The sequence below is a fragment of the Marmota flaviventris genome, chromosome 1, assembly GCF_047511675.1.
Source record: "Marmota flaviventris isolate mMarFla1 chromosome 1, mMarFla1.hap1, whole genome shotgun sequence".
In the NCBI taxonomy this organism is placed as follows: Eukaryota; Metazoa; Chordata; class Mammalia; order Rodentia; family Sciuridae; genus Marmota; species Marmota flaviventris.
In genome coordinates, this window is record NC_092498.1 from 72,927,337 (window position 1) to 72,949,629 (window position 22,293).

Consider the following 22,293-nt stretch of genomic DNA (forward strand, 5'->3'; position numbering starts at 1 on the left):
GCCGTCCGGAGCTCCCTCCGCAAAGCCCCAAACCCACTGCGCGATGCCAGGATTAGGCATTTCCAGCCCGGCGGAGCTGGAGGGGCGCGAGGGCAAGGACGAGAAATGCGCACCAGCTCCGGCCAAAGCCAAATAAAAGTTCGCCCGGCGGAGACTCACCCACGCCGTATTTCTCGTGCTCCGTAGGTATCCACATGGCTAAAGGGGGCTCCGGGGTTTCCAGGCTTTGTAATCCCCGCGCCCCTCAACCAGCTCACAACAATGCACAGCTCGCGAGTAGCGGCTGCAGCGCAGGAGCCCGGCAGCCCCGCGCGGGCTGCGGGCGCTGGGCAGGGTCTATGCTAGCAGCTCTCAAGCCTGGCGTTGACACCGCGCCACCGAGGCTGCGCCGCCCGCCGCTCTCCCGGCAGCAGCTGCTCACGGTCTTCCGACGCGCTCCCGGGGACCCGGCGGCGCAGTCATTGTTCTGATTCACTGAACTAAGCGAACACGCCGGGGCACTCTCGGGCGCACCCCCGCCCGTCAGTGCCTCTACCAGCCCTCTCTTCCCAGGGCCCCCACAGCACGCCGGGAATTGTAGTTCTCTGTCTCTCCATCACGGATGGGGGCGTGGTAGAAGCGGTAAGGGGAGGGGATTAGAGTCGTTCGCCACATCCTATTGGCCCAGGCCGTGACAGCGCGGCGTAGGCGTGGAGGAAACGGCGCGTGGAGGAGGCGTTCACCTCAAGTCACATTTCTATTGGTACCGGCCCGCCCCTGTCCGGCTCCGCCCGGTAGCCCTCCCTTTTTTGCTAAGCTGAGAAATGGCTGCCCCCAAGACCCAGGGGGCTGTTGCCGGACTGAAGGAAAAAGATCGTGAGAGCTGCAGTGGAGTCGAAGGTGTAGACTGTGAAGGTGAGTATGGTGCCCTCAGGTGCAGGCGATTTGTTTTCCTCTCTTCATCCCCCGACTGCAGCTTACTGCCAATAGGACCCTGGGAGCCCTTCAGCTCTGAGATCACCTGGGCGCGAGGAGACCACCAGCAGAACCTATTGGGATGAGGGGCGGGGTTGAAAACAGGTACTTGGCAGATCGATCTCGGGAGGGCAAAGAAAACGAGATGAAATGACATTGCTTGCAATTTGAGAAGCGCTGTGGGCATCTGTCTTCCGGTTTGGAGCTCCCAGCTTTGCACTTGCCAGTGGGTGGGTGTGGACCAGCTCCGATTCGCGCGTGTGTGATTATAATTCTGGGATTAGCAGCACCTTTTCTTCGCGAGTACTGTTGGATTTGGCCTCCTTGGAGTTGTGTTTTATTTGGTTTGGGAAGGGTTTCCAGTTGCTGACTGTTCACTGCTGTCCACTACATATTAGTTGCCAACTGGATGCCAACTGGACCATATTAGTAGTCCGTTGACTGCTCTGTGCATTCTCCCGTATTGAATGTGGAGCCTAGGAAATCTTCTTGGGACGTGGAAGATTTGCACCTGTGACTTCAGAGAACACTTAAAGAGGGTTATGAAAACCGTCACAGCTACTTGGTCTCTACCCCACTGCTATGTTGACCTCTGACCTACTGGTAGTGACCATAAATCAAACTCTGAAAGCTGCAGGTGGATGATGTATGGGACTCCTTTTAAGTCTTTCCCTGTCCCACCCCTCTTTTTGCCTTGGAGTATAATTTAATGTAACAGATTGTCTTTCTCTAATGGATATGATTTGGGACTTAAATTTGGTTCTCAGTCTTTGTTGAGGTTTTCTGCCTTCTTTGTTTTTTACCTTCACAGCAAAATTAACATTTAGTATAAAGTTTTTATCTCAACAGCACAGAGATTTAAGTGCAGATTCTTCCCATCTCCTATCGGTGGAATTCTAATTTCAGTACTCTATCAATTGATAGGCTTGTGAGTTAAATATAAAGTTACCCCACTCCTTTTTCATTGGTTGACCATATGTTCAGCTCTTATCTAATACTAACAGACTATTAGGATTTCCATATTCTTCAAAGTTCCAGAAGGCTGCCAGTTTAAGAAGTAAAGATGGAATCTTTAATCAAATTAAATCTCTGAATTCAGCTCATGGATATGCCTTCCAAAATCATACAATTCTCAAAAATCATTAATTATCTTAAAATTATGAATGTTGCCAGGCCCAAGGGTATATGTCTGTAATCCCAGCAGCTAGAGAGGCTGAGACACAAGGATGGCAAGTTGAACACTAGCAACTTAGCTAAACCCTGTCTCAAAATAAAAAATGAAAAGGACTGGAGATATGACTCAGTGGTTAAGTGCCCCTGGGTTCAATCCCTGGTACCAAAAAAGAAATATATATATATATATATATATATATATATATATATATATATATATATATATATATATATATTTATAGATGTATAGAATTTTTATAAAAATATGTTTCATTTTAAACATTTCAGTTCATTCAGAGGTGTGTGAAGAAAAGTTCTTCCACCATACGGTCTCATTACCAAAGTTATTAGCAGTAACAGTTTGATGTATAGATTTTTTAAAAAAATTTTCTTGTATGACATTTATATGGTTTCAGTTTTTTTTAAATAGAAAGGAATAATTTTAGTAAATTCAAAGATCTGCAACTTTCTTCTTTCTCTTGTTATCTATCATAAAACTCTTCCATATCAGTATATTTGTTGTTTCTGTTTTTTTTAAGAACTGCACTCAGATTCCATAATATGGATGTTTTATACTTTAATCATTCCCATATTAACAAACATAGAGGTGGCTTTACTTTTTCAATATTGTTGCAGTGAATATCTTTATATACATAGACCCTTGTCTAGTGGCTATTTATATTGTCAGGAATTGTTGAATCCAAGGTTACTTTTGAATTTTTAAAATTTTGATAGATGCCAGATTTCCCTCTTAAAAGTTATTCAGCATAATATTCTCGCCAGTAATATACAAATCCTCACTAACTGTGAGAAAATCATTAATCTATGGCTGATATTTAAATGATTATTGGATTGAATTAAGTAACTAAATAGAAAGCTTAATTTTAGGTTTCAACTCGTTCTCATCGGAAGTATTGAATAGCAATGAATTTGCAGTGTTGGTAACATAAAAGAATTCCTTACCCTGGTTCAGAACTGCCCAGTCTTCTCATTGACTTGTAGCAGTCAATAGGAGAGCTTATTGGTTGGTTTCTATGTCATTCTTATAAGGTAAAGTTTTTATTAAGCTTTCCCCTTAATAATGTATGTGTCATTCTGTGACTTTATCAAAATTCTTTTCAAAGCCAGCAAAGTGTGATGCAAATTTTAAGTGAAGTAATTATATTAGAAGTATATTTATTATTTTGGTTAGTCAGCCACTTAGGTTATCAAGTATATCTTTCTCTGTAAAATCGTATATCTTTTTAATTTCTTGAAAACTGCCACCTTTAAGAGGTTTCCCTCTAGCTCTAATTAAAATCTCAATCTTTATGTTTGATATCCTGGGATAGAGGGACCTAAGAACTTTTTAATAGAAATCCTTGCAGTTCTACAAAATTCTTCTAGAATGAGTCGCAGAGTGATGTGTAGACAGATACAGCTGGTAACTTCACTGAGACCATTTTGTTGCCTGGCTTCCTACAGCTCCGTCTGTCTCCAGGAAGGGCCCTAAATTGATTGGATCTCAGACCAAGTCTTTTACAACAATGCTTTCCATACATTTGAACAGAATTCGGATTTCATATTGTTCCCCAAATTTTCAGATAATAAATTGATGCTGGGAACTTAGCTGGGGACTTGCCTAGCATGTACAAGGCCCTGGGTTCAATCCCTAGCACCACAAAACAAAAAAATAATAATAATAAATAGGTAAAACATCTCTCACACTTGGGTGTACATTGCTGATATTTGTTCTTTTGCTGTTTCTAGTAAGAAGTCAATAAGAATACATCTATGGTTTAATATTGACAATAGTTTTAGGAGTATTTTATGGACTGGGATGATTTCTTCTGAAATTGTTAACTAGTACCTCTATTTGCAATATTCTGACAAAAATCTTTCCTCTCTCCAAATATATGCCCGATAAATGATGGTTATGATAATATTTGGATTTATATTGTTTGTCTTTTGGAGGCTTTAATATCTCATTTGTGATGTCTCTGGAAGAAGTGGGGGAGTGTAGCACTTACAGTCAAATCTGAGCTAAAAACATCTTTGATTTCTGTCTTGCCCTCAGATTCTGAATTCTGTTAGTTACCAGGTCTTACTTTTCTGTACTTGAACTATATTTTGAATCTATCCCTTTGCTTCATTTCTACAAGCACTATTTTGCTTCTCACCCTTACCATCACAGCTAACTTAACCTGTGTCCCCCCACCTCTAGGATTATGCTTTTGAGAACCAAACCTTGTTTTGGTTTGCCCAATCCTGTTCTTGGCACATTGTCAATGTTTAATAAATGTTTGATCAGAACAGTATTCTAGTCTGGACAGTTGAAAAACCTTCCCCTTGATCTAAGTCTTAATTTTATCTCCCTTAATCTGTATTCTAAAACAAGTGTATTCATGAGTCTTGAAACCTTCATTAACTCAGCAACATTTATAACTAACTCCATATTCTCCATGTGACATTTCATCTACTTTTCTAGCCTCACCTTCAGTCACCTGCTTCCTTTCCCATATGTCTATTATCTATTTACCATATCAAAATAGTTATTTGTTGACAACTTTTTCCTATTGCACTGGACTGTGAACTTCTTGAAGACAAGAGTTGTCTTATTCTACTTTTATTTATCCAGTGTTTATCATAGGTTCATGTAATAAACATTCCATAACAGCTTAATGTTTATAATCTGTTTGAAATTTATTTAAAGTATTTAGAATGGCAGCTATTTTAAGCAGAGGAATTAAAATAAAAACTAGTAGATATTTTATGCTTGTGAAACATGAATACCAATTAGAAGTACTAAGTATATCAGGAAAACAATTTTCTGTCATAACTAATCATAGTTAGCATTTGCGTATAGTTCTCCATTGTTTTTTAAAAGTAAAGTTTTAGTGTTGTTTATATAATGATTGCATTTTTAAAGGATGCTTTAGGTCTGGACTTTATAACCTGCAACCCATAAACAAATGACTCATCACATGAAACCTTGAAATCTGTCTTCCATCATCTGTATAGCTGTTACCCAGTTTCTACAGGTTCTCATCCTATTTCCATTTATCAGCATTGTCCATTCTCATATATTTGGCATGACAATGGAAACCAGACTAGATCCTATTTTGGAAAACATATAAATTTCAATTCTGATATCTAATAGCTGCTTAACATAGGCTTATTGTATATGCCATCACATTAATGAAAATATATAGTATATATTGTGTACTACATGTTCTACCTTGCAGAATTACTGTGATTATTTTATTGAGTTATGTATTTAGTAAAGTCCAGCATATTTGCTATAATAAAGCTGGACCTCATTAAACATTTGTTGCTTTCTTCATAAAGATATGCCCAATTGAACTATAAAACTGCCTGCTCTCTGATGCTCTATTCACTTATGGAACAATCTAAATTGTGTAACCCAGGGGAAACTTAGGAATGTGCTGGTGATAACTGCTTATGCTGCCAATGCTCTCTTGGAATTTGGGGGCTGTCAGAGGATCTTTTAGTGCTGTGTACTGGTATTCCAACTATGTGTTCTGAAAGCCCTTTATATTATCTTCTTTATCATTCGTCACCCCTACATAGTGCTGCCACCTTCCCACTCCCACACATTCACTGAGTCTTCAAGAGGGTAACCTTGTATACTGGGATGGCCTTGCAATTAATAAACCAAAGAATGTAACAGAAGAAAGAGAAATGCAGAAACCTAGTCTTCTAAGTCTTGTTTGGTATAAATTTGAAAGGGAACTTAATACAAAACATTCTTTGACTTTCCTATAATAAATGCACAGGACCCATCTTGTATAGGATACTAAGCGAGGAGCCATTATAAAAAGGGATCTTATAATAATGATGCTGATGATGATAGCTAACATCTGTTAAGTACTAACTCTACCAGGTACTGTTTCAAATGCTTCCACCCCTGAGGTATTATTATCCCCTTTTATTTATAAATGAGAAAACTGATTCAAAGAGTGACTTGTACAAGATCACATACTGAGAGAGAACTTTTATCCTATGAACTAGTATAATGATTTGTAATAGTAACTAACTTCCATTCAATGAAGACTGAAATAGACTTTCTTGAACATAAATGTGTTTTAAAGCTAATGTTACTATCACAAGGCAGTATGATACAGTGAAAAAATTCAAAGGCCAATCTGTGATGAAATCCTAGTTACTTACCAGTCACAGGTCAGCTAACATCTGAACCTTAATTTCTCTTCTATAATAAGAGTAATATCATATCTGTGTGCTGAAATGACTCAGGAACATAGTAGATATAGTAGCTTGGTCTTCAATAAATTGTGACTATTGTTTCAGTTATAAGTATATGCACATCTTTGGCATGTATGTCAGAGGTGATATAAATGATGATTTTGATATACCTTTTGCACTTCATGATCAGATTTCACTTGAAGCATGTGTGGGTACTTTTATCAGATAATGAATTTACATATATTTCTCTTTATGTTGACACAGACCTATTGTTCATACAGTCAAACAGCATTGCCCTTCACAACACATGTGCATATACTTTCATCTTGAAAAAAACTGGATTGGTGATGTTTATCAGGTTCATGTAATAGAGATAATACTTTCTTCTAAACATAAATTATGGTATGTAGAATCAGGCAATGTACATTAACTGTCATCACCAACAGCTGAATCTTTAAGTACTCTTATTAGCTTTTCTTAGAAATTTTGACACAGAATTAGGGTACATGTTGCTATGACTTACTGATAAATATATCGGACTGATTGAATTGCCATTTCACTGACAATACCTTAAAGACTTGCCACCTTTAGCTGAAACAAGTGTGTTCTACTGACCTACTTGATCCAAAGATGAGCAGGGGAGCTTTTTTCAAAAGTTGTGATGGATATGAGTGATGTGTCTTCTGTTTCTGTTTACATCTCAACTTAATATTCATTGTGACCAAGAGCATTCATTTGTGAGAGAGTCAGCTGGGGTTGTATTGTTGTTCTTAGCCCTAGAAACCAAGAAAAGTTTTCTAAAGCTAAGTAGGATTTAATGGGAGAAGGGGGAATCAACAATTGAAAAGTGATAGAATATTTTAAGTAATACCAAGTAGGATTCTGTGAGGCTTTCTCTGCATGTAGTGTATTTTAAATAATAAATATATTAACTAAATAAAACATATGGAAAGAAAAACTGGAATAGGAGTCAGAAGACTTGAATCCCAAACCCTGATTTTCTATTTGTATTAGTGTAAACTTGAGAAAAATTATGTAACCTCTCTGAGCCTTAATATCATCAGGAAAATAGTACTGGTATCATTAGACAGTTGAGTAAGGTGATGTGTTAGTCAGCTTTTTGTTGATATGACAAAGTATCTGATAAAAATCAACTTAAAGGACACAAGTTTATTTTGGCTCATGGTTTCAGAGGTTTCAGTCCATACTCAGCTGACTTCATTGCTTTCAGACCTATGGTGAGGTGGAAACATGGTGGAAGAGGAAAGAAAGGTGCTGACATCCATAGCAGCCAGGAAAAAAGGGAGAGGGAGAGGGAGAGGGAGAGAGAGAGAGAGAGAAGCCAGAAACAAGATACAATCCCCAGGGCCATGCCCCCAAAGAACTTTCCCTTCAACTAGGTTCAACTTTTACAGTTTCCACCATCTTCCAATAGTCCATCTCCCGATAGCACATTCAGATTATGAATTCATCAGTGGAAATCCACTGATAGGCTTTGAAAGCTCTATTCTTATCATTTCCTAAAAGTCTAACCTCTGAACATTGCTGAAGTGGGGACCAAGCCTTCAACATATGATCCTTTGGGGTTATTTCAGATCCAAACCATAACAGATGGTGTAAGTGACAGCATTCTTGATGTGATGAAAAATAGGGATGAATAATGCTGCTGATGAAGATCTATTACAAGAGGCAATAGTGGGTAGAAGCACAGGCTTTGAAATGAGACAAACTGGAATCAAAAGGGACTATCAATTAAAAGTTCTGTTACCTTGAGCAAATCATATGATCTGACTATTATCATAGCTGCTCCTGTTGCTACTACTACCAAAGTCTGGCTATAATTTTAAAATGATATAGACTAATCAAAGAACATAAAAAGTATTTGGGAGACCGAGGCAGAAGAATTGAGAGTTAATGAGTAACATAGTGATACTTTTGAGACTCCGAGACTCCATCTCAAAAGACAGAAAAAAAATACATTAGAGCTAGATTCAAGACAAGTCCCTGGTTATATATGCAAACCCCTTAAAGCCAAGGACTATCATATACATTTTGACTTCATCCTCAGGGACAGTGTCATATTGTGATGGCATTTAGTATTGATTGGTACCTACCGACCAACTCTGTGTGAGGTGCTCTAAGGGACACAAATGAAAAATAATCCTGGCTTTATCAACGGGGACATTTCAATGTAGTTGACAAGGCTCGGTATTCCTGTCTTACCGGAGTTAATTGGAGAGAGTCATGTTTCCTTATCATACTTGAAAGAAGTAGATCCATTAGAATCTTCCATATGCATGTATTATCTGAGGACCTTAGCATACCAAGGATTTTAAATGTGCTTATTTTTTAAAAAATGAAATTCACATTCTATCTCCTGGTTTCTCTAACACTGCTCTTATTTCCTGTTTTTTCTTAACTGAAACATGAACCTTCCCCTCCCTGCAATTAATGACAGAGAACCTGCCCTTAAAAAAAGAAAAAAATAATAATAATGTTTTTATCCAAATACTTATATTTGCTCGTTTACCATTACAGACCTCAGAATTGTAATTGTGGTTATTTATTTAACATAGCCTTCAGTTGTGTAACAACCTGCTATTCACCAGTAATAGCCAATTAGAAAAGAAAATATCTTGTACACAGCTAATCGTAATTACCATTATAAAGCAATTATTAGCAGAAACTGTTGTTGAACTGTAACATAATATAAATCAAGCTATCTTTGCTAAAGCACAACTAATTTCCTCAAATGGAGTGGGAAAGAGAAAGGAAAAGGTGAGAGAGTTGGAAAGCTCCATTAGAATTTCTTACAAACTGGTTTATGAATAACTTTTGAAAGCTTTGTAAGTCTGCGCCCACTCATAGTAGAAAGTAATGGATGTAAATGGAGGTAAATGGATAGCGTTGGAGAAAATAATGCTAAGTGAAGTTAGCCAATCCCAAAAAAACAAATGCCAAATGTTTTCTCTGATATAAGATGACTGACCCATAATGGGATAGGGAGGGGGAGCGTGGGAAGAATAGATGAACTCTAGATAGGGCAGAGGGGAAGGGAGGGGGCAGGGAGTTAGCAATGATGGTGAGATGTCATAGACATCATTATCCAAAGCACATGTATGAAGACATGAATTGGTGTGAATATACTTTATATACAAACAGAGATATGAAAAATTGTGCTCTATATGTGTAATAAGAATTGCAATGCATTCCACTGTCATGTATTTAAAAAATAAAATCAATTAAATATTTTTTAAAAAAGAAAATAATGCTAATAGCCAACTGGGACAGAGAGTTTTTAGCAACAGTAATCATAGAAAATATGGTTTAGTGGACAAGGAATAAGAAGGTCTGGATTTTAATACAATTTCTGCTTCTAACTGACTAATTTTAGATAAGTCCTTTGTACTTCTGGTTAAGATTTCCTGAATTGTAAATAAGAGAATTAGATTGTACTAACACCCTTTCAACTGCATCTTCCCGGTATCAATAAAAGAAAGAAAAATTGAATTTATAGTTAGGAAGCCCACATTATACATACCCAAAGGTCTATAAAAAGGAAAAAACAAGTCTAGGTTATTTCCTTGAGAATTAGTTGCACATGTGTGGTCATTAATCAGGTATACCAAGTTAGAAAATTAGCTGAAAACCACTACCAGTTTATGACCTAGGGCCCATCACTCCAAAATCATGAGGATGCATCCCATCTCACCCCATCCCACTCCTTTCCAATTTTTATAAACAGTGCAGATCTGAGAACTGTTGATAGAACTGAGACTTAATGCAATCAGACCTTTTTATCCACTATGTGCAAGCTTATGTATTCTTGATGCTATAGAATAAAAGGATAAAAATAGTTTTGGTCTTGCCATCACAGATCTTACGGCCTAAAAACCATGAGAGGTACAGAAGTAACTGTATTACAGAGTAGAAGATGCTAAGGAATGTCAGAGTTATATAGAGTTGAACCAGGAAGAGATTATTACCCATTGGTACTGGGCTTTGTATAAACAATGAAAAAGCATTATAGACCTAGGCAAATAGAGGTAATGCTGTATATGTCCTTCATTTTTCTATCAAGTATCAAGTCTCTTTATTCTACCTAGAGAAAATGATATATAGATTATATATAAGTGGGGGCACTGGAAAAGTATAGAAATGAAAATTGAAGCTAAGTCATATAGTTTATATGTTGGAACTTGATTTCTGCAGGCTATGAAGCTTACTATAATTCATTGCATAATTGATTCACCCTGCTTTCTCAGTCCAAAAGTTGTTTTATAACCTTTCATCGCCTAATCTTCACATGGTATAACACTGTTCCTCATATCGCTTAAAAGGTAAACAGAAGCAGTATATTGATCAGTAGCATGTAGATGGGTATTTGTCTTCTCACACTCCAGGAGCTGGGAACCTAGAATTCTCAGCGCACAGGTATAGTCAGTGAATTTCCAAAAGCCAACTCACATAATTTGTTCAGAGCGCTGTAGTACTAACAATAAACACATCTTATATGACTGTCACTGAAGATAGCACATCTGATAACAAAACCAATGATAAGTGGTACAGAATCTTCAGATGCAGAAAATTGAATTTTCTAAGTCCATACTTCGCAACACAGTAGTAAATTTTCTCAAATGTAATATTTCTAACTATAATGTACAAATCAGTAACAACTAATGTGTTAACTTTTTTTCCAGACTAGAAAAATATTCACTAAACCATCACAAGTGATGTTCATTGACTTAAGACTGTTCTATTTTGACGAATATTTATGAGTATTTCGTGCATCCTAATCTTGCTCAAAGACAGTTTAGTACTAAATTCTTTTTAAGTAATACTAACACAATTTGTAAAAAAAAAAAAAAAAAAAGGACATAAAAATCTGCAACAACTATGAGGTAAAATAAGTAAAGGTTTGTGGGAAGGGAAATGACAATATCAAAGCTAAATTATGTACACGAATTTGGAAAGGGAAAGTTTCATTAGCAATCATGAATACTAGCTGTTACAAGTCATAATGAAGACTCACACTAAACTTTAATAGTATGCCCTTTGTTTTGTTTTTTAGATTTTTTTTTAATCAACAAAAATTATATTCATTCATCATGTTTAACATGATGTTTTGATGTACACTTTGGAATGGCTAAACCAGGCTAATTCGATATCCATTATCTCACAGATTCTTTTTTATTTTATGGTGACAACATTTAAAATCTATTCTCTTAGCCATTTAATATAATAATGATATATTTTTTATTAATTATAGTGCCAGCATTCTACAGTAGATATAAACTCATTCATCCTGTCTAAAATTTTGTATCCTTTGACCAACATCTACACACGCCCTATCCTCTGGCCCCCAGCATTTGGTAACCACCCTGTTTCCAGAGTTTGACTTTTTCAGGTTTCATACAAATGAGATCATGCAGTATTAATTTTTCTATGCCTGCCTTATTTCACTTGGTATAAGGTCCTCCAGGTTCATCATATTGCTACAAATGAAAAACCACAATTCAGAATTCACACAGAACCATAAAAACAGAATAACCAAAGCAATGTTGAGCAAAAAGAACAATGAGGAGGTATATAACCTTAAAATACACTCAAAGTTCTAGTAATCAGGGCTGGGGTTGTGGCTCAGTAGTAGAGCGCTTGCCTAGCATGTGTGAGGCTAGGCAATTCTAAGCACCGCATATAAATAAATAAAATAAAGGTCTATTGACAACTGAAAAAAAAATTTAAAAGAAAAAAATTTAAAAAAAGTTCTAGTAATCAAAACAGCATTTCACTGCGGGAAAAAAAAAACAGACATACAGATCAATGTAATGAATGGAGGATCCATACATAAATCTACTCATTTATAATCAACTTGTAACAAGAACCTAGAGGCTGCTTTTGCTAAAAACACTTACTCTTCACTTGTGACTACAAATGTAGAACACTTGGCATCTCTGTCTCCATTTCTGCATCTGTCTCTTCTGCTCTGAGCCTCCCACCTTGGATTCCAAGAACAAGTCTGATAGATAAACATCTGTGATGAGCAAAACTCTTCATCAGGCAACAACCTGTCTGTCCCAAGATAATGATCAGCCAAGCCACAGTTTTGCCAAGACTTCTTGACTGTGAATACTTCTGGTTCTCTCGTCTATGTAATCTGGGGGCTCACATTACTATCCCTGAAGGCAGGGCAAGAAATTCTGGTACACTTAGTCTTCCTAGTAGAAGTATACTGGTTAAAGTTCCTTTCCTGCTTCTCACCGTTACTTTTTCCACTGGTTTTGGAGCAAGTGGTTAGGCCTGATTTGTTGGGATCCCCAGGGTTGAGCCTCTGGCATAGGACTCTGATAACAAACTGATCTTTGACAAAAGTACGAAGAAAACACAATGGGGAAAGACAGTCTCTTCAATAAATGGTCCTGAAAAAACTGGTACATGCAAAAAAAAAAAAAAAAAAAACAGAGATTTGACACTTATCCATATAAAAACATCAACCATCAACCCAAAATGGATGAAGGACTTAAACACAAGACCTGAAAATATAAATCCTTGAGCGGGGGTGGGGGTGGGGGGGTGGAAATAAAAAGGATAAAGGATAAAAGCATCTTCTTTTTTTTATTGAAAGTTTCTTGATACTGGTCTAGGAAAAGGTGTTTTAAAGCAACAAAAGTTAAAAGTCAAAAACTGTATGGAAAAATGAGGTAAGTATCACTTATCATCAGGGAAATGCAAGTTAAAAGCACAAAGAAATATCCTGTTATGTCTGTTAGGGTGGCTATTATCAAAAAGACAAAAGATAAGAAGTGTTGGAAAGAATGTGGAGAAAAGGGAGCCCTTAGTAATGTAAATTGGCATAGTCATTATGGAAAATAGGTGGAGGATCCTCAAAAAATTAAAAATAGAACTACCATGTGAATAATAGTTTTACTTCTGGGTATAATATCAGGGTAAATAAATACCAGTGGGTAAAAGAGGTACCTGTACTCTTATGTTCTCAGCAGTGTTATTCACAATAGTTAAGATATGGAATTAACCCAGAAATGCACATCAATGAATGAATGGATTAAGAAAATGTGCTCTATCTAGGATAGAGCATTAGTCTCCAGGATATATAAAAAACTCAGAAAACACACACACACAAAAAAAAAAAAAAAAAAAAAAAAACAATAAATGGGCAAAGGAACTGAACAGATACTTCACAGAAGAAGAAATATGAATGGTCAACAAGTATATGAAAAAAGGTTCAACATCTCCAATGCAAATCCAAACTAATACTTCCAGTCAGAATGGCAGTTATCAAGAATTCAAATAACAACAAGTGTTGGCGAAGATGTGGGGGAAAAGGTACACTCATACGTAGTTAGTGGGACTACAGATTGGTGGAACAACTCTGGAAAGTAGTATGGAGATTCCTCAGAAAACTTGAAATGGACCTGCCATTTTACTCAGCTATCCCACTAGCTCCTCCATTTATACCCAAAGGACTTAAAATCAGCATACTACAGTGACACAGCCACATCAGTGTTTATAGCAGCTTAATTCACAATAGCCAAATTATGGAACCAATCTAGATGACCTTTAACAGATGAATGGATAAAGAAAATGTGGTACATATACACAGTGGAATATTACTCAGCCTTAAGGAAGAATGAAATTATGGCATTTTCAGGTAAATGGATGGAGCTGGAAAATATCATGCTAAGTGAAATAAGCCATTCCCAAAAAAACAAAGGCCAAATGTTTTCTCTGACATGCAGGTGCTAATTCACAATAAGTGGTGGTAGCCAGGTGGGGGACCTAGGGAAAAATATATACTTTGGATTAGGCAGCTGGGAATGAAGGGAAAGGAGGGGGTAAGGGGGTAGAAAGGATAGTAGAATGAATTGGACATTATTACCGTATGTGCTAATATGATTACATGACTTGTGTAATTCTACATCATGTATAACCAGAAGATTAAGAAGTTATACTCCATTTTATGTATGATGTGTCAAAATGCATCCCACTACCATGTGTAACTAATTACACATAGAAAAAAGTATTGTTTTTTTTCTATTTCTGTGAACAATAGCTTTGGAATTTTGATATAGATTACATTGACTCTGTAGATCACTTTCTGTAGTATGGACATGTTAACAGTCTTAATTACTCCAATTCATGGATATGGAAAATATTTCCATTTATATGTGTCTTTAGTTTCTTTCATTAGTGTTTTATAGTTTTCAGTTTACAAATGATGTTCTTTCTCTTTGGTCAGATTTATTCTTAAGCCTTTTTTGTACTATTTTAAATGAGGTTGTTTTTCAGACAGTAAATTCTATATGTATAAATGATAAGATTTTCTTGCATTGAATTTGTATTCTGCTAATTTACGAAATTCATTTATCAGTTCTGACAGTTGTTGCTAATTTGATGGCATCCTTAAGGGTTTGTTTTGTTTTGTTTTTATTTGGGTACTGGGGATTGAACTCAGGGGCACTGAGTTCACACTCAGTGAGCCACATCTCCAACCCTATTTTGTATTTTTTTTATTTAGAGACAGGGTCTCACTGGGTTGCTTAGTGCCTTGCTTTTGCTGAGGCTGGCTTTGAACACGCAATCCTCGTCTCTCAGCCTCTGGAGCAGTTAGGATTACAGGCGTGCGCCACCAAACCCAGAATCTTTAGGGGTTTTCTATATATATATACACATCATGTTATCTGCAAAAAGTCTTCCTTTTCAGTCTGGATGAATTTTTTTTCTGTTTCTTGCACATATGCCCTACTAGAACTTCCAGTACTATGTTGAACAATGATGTCTAGAATGGGCATCCTTGTCTTGTGCCTGATTTAGAGAAAAAGCTTTCAACTTTTCACCATTGAGTAACTTTTCATCATTGTCATATATAGCATGTTACTGTGTTTCTAACATTCTTTCTATGTGTAATTTGTTGAGATTTTTATCATAAAAAGGATGCTCAATTTTGTCAAATGCTTTTTCTGCATTTGTTAGGATGATCATATGGGTTTTATCCTTCATTCTGTTAATGTGATGTGTCACATTTATAGAATCACATGAGTTGAACCATTCTTGTATCTGTGAGATAAATTGCAGTTGGTCAAGATAAATGATTTTTTTAATGTGCTGTTGAATTTTGCTTACTAATATTTTGTTGAGGATTTTTGCATCTGTGTTTATCAGGAATATTGGCCTTTAATTTTCTTTTCTTATAGTGTCATTATTTAGTTTTGGTATCAGAATAATGCAGGTTTCATAATGTGAATTTGGAAGTGTTCCCTTCTCTTCAGTTTTTTTAGAAGAGTTTGAAAAATGTTATTATTAGTTCTTCTTTAAATATTGGCCAGATGCAGCAGTGGAATCAGGAGTTTTGGGCTTTTCTTTGATAGAAAATTTTTTATTACTAATTCAATTTCCTCATGTACTATTGGTCTATTCCAATTATCTTTGTAATTCACATTGGGTAGGTTACGTATGTCTAGAATTTTATCCATTTCTTCTAGAGTTTCCAATTTGCTGGCATATAGTTGTTCACAGGTGTCTCTTATAATCCTTTATATTTCTGTGTTATTAGTTCTAATGTTCATTTCTAATTTTATGTATTTGAGACTTTACTCTTTTTTTTTGACATGGCCTAGCTAAAAGTTGGTCAATTTGGTGTTCTCTTTTGCCCCCCAAAAGCAATTCCTAGTTAATCCTTTTCTATTGTTCTTCTAGTTGTTGCTGTGGAACTGAGTTCACCAAATTTGCCATAGGAACATGCACAAGCATGACTCCCAGCTAGTCTGTGGCTGGGCAGCACTATTCTGAGTCTCCAGCTGAGTGGGGTTAAGTCCCAGATTCAGAACCATTTCAAAATATTCTGTCGGTCTGAGGTTTGGCAAGACTGCCTATGGGATTCAGATGGATGTGTCTCCCTCTGCATCCTTGTTCAAGCAAGACTAATCTAGGATCATAGCCAAGAGGGGCTAGAACCACATCAGAGGGCTTTTTCAAGGTCCCCAGCTAACACCAAAATGGGCAAGCCTGTCTCCCTAATCACTAGTGTGTATGACTCTTCTTGAGTCCCTTGGTGTAGATGATTTTAGTAGAGTCCAAAGCCAGCTGGGGCTATAGCCAAGTCCACAGGGGATGGAGCCATTTCCAGGTCTGGAGCCAAGACCACAGTTCATGAGTCAGCCATGTGGCAGCAGATCTGTTTTCTCAAAATGACCCTCCAAAGGGGATTCCTACCTGAATCCCAGCACTCTCCTCAAGGCTCTTTTATTCATAGATGTCTGTGAAATTGTTTTTGCTATGGAGAGGGTATAATATTTGCAGAAGACCTCTTCTTATTCTGCCATCTTGCCAACCTAGAATTCACTGTGTAGAATTTTTAAACTAGGAATTATGGATAACCTTAGTCATTTGGAAGGCTTTCTAAAGCAATTGGGGTTAACTCTTCATTGTCACATCCAAAAGGAGAGGGCTATGACCTTGTTAATAAAGTCAGGTGATAGATAACTAACTCAGTCCTATAAGGAAGTTCCTGAGATTAGAAAAATGTGTTGGGACAGAGCTGATTTCATATAAAGATTCTCTCTCTCTCTTTTTATTTTTTCAGTTGTTGATAAAATATCTTTCTTTATTTTTATGTGGTGCTGAGGATCATACCCAGTGCCTCACACGTATTTTACATGAAAGCCAAAGTATATCCAACCATGCAAATTGACATGTTCTTACAGCCTCAGTGAATTAAGCTAAAACCTTCAAGTAATGGACCGAAAGGAAATGCATTTCTTTGCTATCATGCTTTTAAGATGTTTTCACAGAAGATTATGGTTTTTTTGTTCACCATGTGATTGAAGTAGGTAGGGTTAACATAATTTTAGTATGTTATTTATGTTTTTAGGGACAGTATTCCAGGAATACATAGAGCTATCAGGCAGAAAAATATTAAACAATTTTACATGAGGAGAATTTCTTGATCAAACAGTTTGCAAATACAGTAAGAGCTTTCTTACTTTAGGAATTTATTCTAATTTTTGTGACTGTCAAAAGAGAAATATTCTGTGAGTTTCCCAAATATTTGACTATCACTACCTTTTCCTTAAAGCCTATTAACATTTCTAAAGATTGCTAGTGTTCCATGGAATTTAATTTGGGAAATGTTAAACAGGATCTTCTCCTTCTTATTAAGAATTTAGACATCCTAAACAGTTACCCATCTATAAATATCTCCAAGAAAAGATCATTCACCCTGTTTCTATAATAACTATTGTTGCTTACCTTTACAGCTTTCCTGTTTTACCTCATGCCTTTGATGGGAAGAAAATAAATGTAGGAGACTAAACACAAGGTGAACACAAAGGAAATAGTATTTTTTTCTGCCTCTAACAGATGCAACATCCTTTAAAGAGTATCTTTTCCCATTATATCCAGGATGCCAGAATTGTTTGAAAATACCCAAGATATTATTGTAATAAATATTTGTATAAACAAAGCTGACCACTTTAGCATAACATAAGAACATTTGCTCTTCAAATCAGTGTCCATTTTTCTTTTCTTTTTGTCTCTCCCTGCCTCCCCCCCTTTTTCTTATGCTAGGAATTGAACCCAGGAAGCTAATAAGCATGTGCTCTATCACTTGAGTTATACCCTCAGCCCTGTTTCTTTATTTTAATGTTACTTCCTTAGTACATTTAAATTAGAATTTGACTATTATATGATAAAAAAGGAGTTTTCTAAGTAAGCAGTTTTTGACCATAGTTCCATAGTATTCAAGCCTGTACTTTTTAAGTCAGGTAACCATAGCTATTTAATACATTATTTAGCATGATAAAATTTTAATTTGCATTCTTCTATCAGCTTTCATTGACTTCCAGAATGTAGGTTAGTTGCAATTTTCTTTTGTTTGTATATGTCACCAATGTCAGAGATGTCAGTTTCTCTATTATTGTTTATTAATTAAATGATGAATTCACTTTGATGTGAAATCCACAGCTAGTGTGATATAGAGGAATATTTTAGTGAAAGGTTGTTTAAAACAGCTTCATAATGATTCATAGAACCTATTGTTATTCACTTCTAGTTGGCAGTATTCAGATCCAACTGGAAAATTTCCATTTCTTCAGGATTCTTACATTAAAAGTGGTTTCCTAGTAGACTGATTTAAGCAAGGCTTATAAATGAGACAGCTGGATTGCTCACTTTTGTCTTATCACCTTTGCCTGAAAATGTGTTTGCACTACAGTTTGTGGCAATAAATGAATGAATCAGATTCTGAATACATCTTATTTATAGATATCAAGAATAATTATAACTTTATCAATATTAGCAGATCTTGAATCCTGCTATGAGATTCATTCAGACTTGTGGAAATCCAAACGCATTTTCATATGTTTATGTGCTGTATATGATTTTTAAAATTTATGTTCTTCATAATTTATACTTCATAAATATTGTGGCTATCATTTTAAATATATATCTCTTTTGGGTAAAGTCATACTTCATATCTTAACATAAATGTCACCTTTTATGTATAGCCATTCCTGAACTGAAGGCTGCAGTACCTACATATTTTTTTGTAAACTATGTAGTTAATATTTACCTGGAAAAATCAGTTAACTGCTTGTAGAGAGACACATTTTCGTATTAATAGTTCAGTTGTACATACTGTATTTGTTTCCTATGTTTGCTTGTAACAAATTACCACAAATGCATCTTAGAATATAGGAAATTTATTCTGTCAGGTCTTAAGGCCAGAAATACAAAATCAAGACGTAAGCAGGGTCATATTCTGTCCAAAGGCTCTAGAGGAGACTCCTTCCTTACCTTTTCCTGGTTCTGTTTGGCACCTGGTGTTCTTGCAAAAAAAGAGCAAGTTGCCATCCGGGGACATTTCAGAATCTCTTCTAAAAGCTGCGGGCTCCATAGAGATGTAGTAGAAGATAAAATCGAACAAAATACTATGTTGTTGGGTTTTTTTTTTAACTTTTATTGTTATTGATGGACCTTTATTTATTTATTTATTTGTTTATATAACCCAGTGCCTCACACATGATAGGCAAGCATTCTACCATTTAGCCACAACCCCAGCCCAGAACAAACTATTATGTTTGATAATGAACTTATAAGAAATTATCTAGTGTTCTCTGCCCTTACTTACCTGATTTTGGATTTCTAATAGACTTAGGTCTTTATTCTCTATTAGGCAAAGTAGTCTCCAAAAGCAGTAAATAGAATCTCACCAGTAAAAAATAAGAGAGCTCATAAACAATTATCCCTAAGACAAAAAGGACATCTTTGATATTCTGGAATTTGAGTTTCAGCAAGCATTTAAAAAGCACTAATTATGTGTTTGGCACTGAAGGCACAAAAAAACAGGAAGACAAAATTCTTATCTTGAAGGAACCACTTTTCTAGTATAGAAAAATAATGCAGAAATGCGATAAAAAAGTCACACTGAAGCAGCAAGATTAACTTATCTTGATTTTCCTTCCTGTTATTAATCTATCTGGAGGATTAGGGTAGACTTCATGAAGAGATGATGCATAGGTAGAAGCCTTTGCCAGGTGGCCAAAAGAAGTAGCCCTTCCTGACAGAGGAAGCTGTATGAGAAAAAGTTGGGGGATATCCTACACCTGCATTTTACCAGTGCCTAAATAAACCTATGGAGTTAGAGACAAGGCTGGAGAATAGAGTAAGGGCTGTTATTACATAGCACCTTGGCCATACTGTAGAACAGGGTTTTCCTCTGCATAATAAGGAGTTTTTAGGTGAGTGAGTCAGATTTGCTGAGTATAAACTGCCTTTGTATCAGTCCTAATATGGGAATGGATATAGAAGTAGGGCAGGCCTTTAGGAGACTAGTTAATAGAACATATTCCTTGGCATCTACCTGGATGCCAAGCTGAATAAATCTTTCTGAACTGTATAAACTGTCATATAAACTTCCAGCTCAATATCCAGCCATGATTTCTCTGTAGTATATGAACAAGCCCAAAATGAAAGTATATCTCATTCAGGACACCCTAAATTGGCCCCACTAATTACTCCGTCTCAGCCACAAAAATAACTGAGGCTTTTCTTTTTCTCCCTTACTTATAACCATACCTGAAGTGTGAGTCCCACATTAGAACAATCAAAAGGGACAGATCAAAGAGTTAAGTCTGTTCGTTGAATGCACACTTAACTCTGTTGTGCGAAAATCTGCACTTTTAATTTTTATTTTTAAGTCATGTTTTTCTTATTTCCAAGAAATGTCTCATCTAATATTGCTTCTGTGATTATAAATGGCCATGATACTCCTGCAATTTTATATTTCTGTTTTCATTTATACTAAGTGTTTCCAGATTTATACAAATCTTAAGAGTTTTCAAACAAGACCTTATATCTTTTGGGATTTGGGTAGCGGTCCAATGATGTGTCTTAAAAATTTATGTGTGTGTGTACATGCATACTCACAGTTTTTTAAAACTCTTTTAAATAGTTGATGTGTTAGTTGGAATAGTTTAGTATGATAAACCAGAAAGGAGAAATGCTGGTTTGTCATTTTAATTTTTCTGTTATTTTAAACTTGCTTACACATCTACTGCAAATCCTTTATTCGGGTTTGTCATAATTGATAAGTTAGGGTCATCCTTATCCAAATTTCAAAATTATCTGATCTTTTTAATGATAAATTGCATGTTTTGTGATAGCTCTGAAATCTCTGATGAGCACTATCTGGCCCTGATGCTAGATAGCAATTTTTCAGATTTTTTATCTTTCTTTCTCTCTATACTTCTATTCCCCCACCCCATCTTGAGAACTTACTATAATAGATTACTTCATTGCCTATGAAAGTTTTTTATTATTTTTCTTTAACATGAATGATGTCTCCTTTCATTTATGAAAGTAAAGAAGCATACCATTGTGGTACTATTTTAAATTGATTACTGGAATCAAGACAACTGTAGGACTTTGATAATTCAAAGAATCTCTCAGTTGATCAGTGTACAATTTAGGTATTCCTTCCTACTTGCAAGTGTATTTGCTTCAAAAGGTTATTTTAAGAGGAAAACATAATCTAGTCTGTTACTTTAAAAACTAGACAAAAAAACTAGTTTCTATTTCATTAGGAAAAAAAAAAATGACATCAATTTACAGTATTCTGATTTCTTCAATTAGCTCCATTGGTGAAAACAACAGTCTTATTCAGGGACTGCCACAAAAAAATATTTGTTTCTTAACTAAAAGTTTCAAACCCTTTTTTCTCATAGTGAAATATTTTGGAGACTGGAAAGATGATTTTTTTAATATTTTTTTTTTTAGTTGTAGTTGGACACAATACTTTATTTTTATGTGGTGCTGAGGATCGAACCCAGGGCCTCACACATGCTAGGCGAATGCTCTACCGCTGAGCCACAACTCCAGCCCTGGAAAGATGATTTTAAAAGTGGATAATAAAATCTAGGAATTAAGATAGGGATTAGAAGTTGGTATAATTGGGATTAAACTCTCAGGAAAAGACATACATGTTAAATTGCAAAAAAGAAAAAAAAAGAATAAAGTGTCAACTAGACAGCAGAAGAAACCTTGTGAAATGAAATAAAATGTGTCTGTTTGGAGAATTATTTAAAAAAAATAGTCTTATCTGCAATAATTTGTAATTTGCAGATTAATAAATTCAAGTAGGATAATTCCCTGAATTTTCAAGTGTTCCTCTCCAGTAACCTAATATGAGTTGATGTACCTCTTTGAATTAATTTGAAAGCCAAATTACAAACAGGTACTAAAATTCGAGACTACTCAGATTATTGGAAGTATACATGTATATATACACAAATAGTAGCACACATTAGCATCTGATGATAATCTATTCATAGAAAGGGATGGGCAAGGTTCAAACTGCTCTCTGGGATGTCCTTTACTCAAGATACTTTTGAGCCCTAAATCTGGATAGCAGGTTAATAGCTGTTTATTTTATTGCAATTACATATCAAA

At 35.9% G+C, this 22,293-nt stretch overlaps 2 protein-coding genes across 4 annotated transcripts in view; one reads left to right on the forward strand and one right to left on the reverse strand.

Annotated features, from left to right (window-relative positions):
- Positions 1 to 525, reverse strand: part of Dock4 (dedicator of cytokinesis 4) — a 439,856-nt gene extending 439,331 nt beyond the window's left edge. For all 3 annotated transcript variants that reach the window (XM_071613555.1, XM_071613553.1, XM_071613552.1), the window contains exon 1: positions 160 to 525. Coding sequence is in view for 2 of the 3 variants with exons in the window: in XM_071613553.1 (XP_071469654.1) it covers positions 160 to 196 (37 nt within the window). In the remaining variant the exon portion in view is untranslated. The remainder of the gene's footprint in view (positions 1 to 159) is intronic.
- Positions 526 to 782: 257 nt separating this feature from the next.
- The window catches only part of Znf277 (zinc finger protein 277), a 129,962-nt gene continuing 108,451 nt past the window's right edge, over positions 783 to 22,293 (forward strand). The window contains exon 1 of the mRNA XM_027932711.2: positions 783 to 894. Coding sequence (XP_027788512.1) covers positions 804 to 894 — 91 coding nt within the window. The 5' untranslated portion in view covers positions 783 to 803. The remainder of the gene's footprint in view (positions 895 to 22,293) is intronic.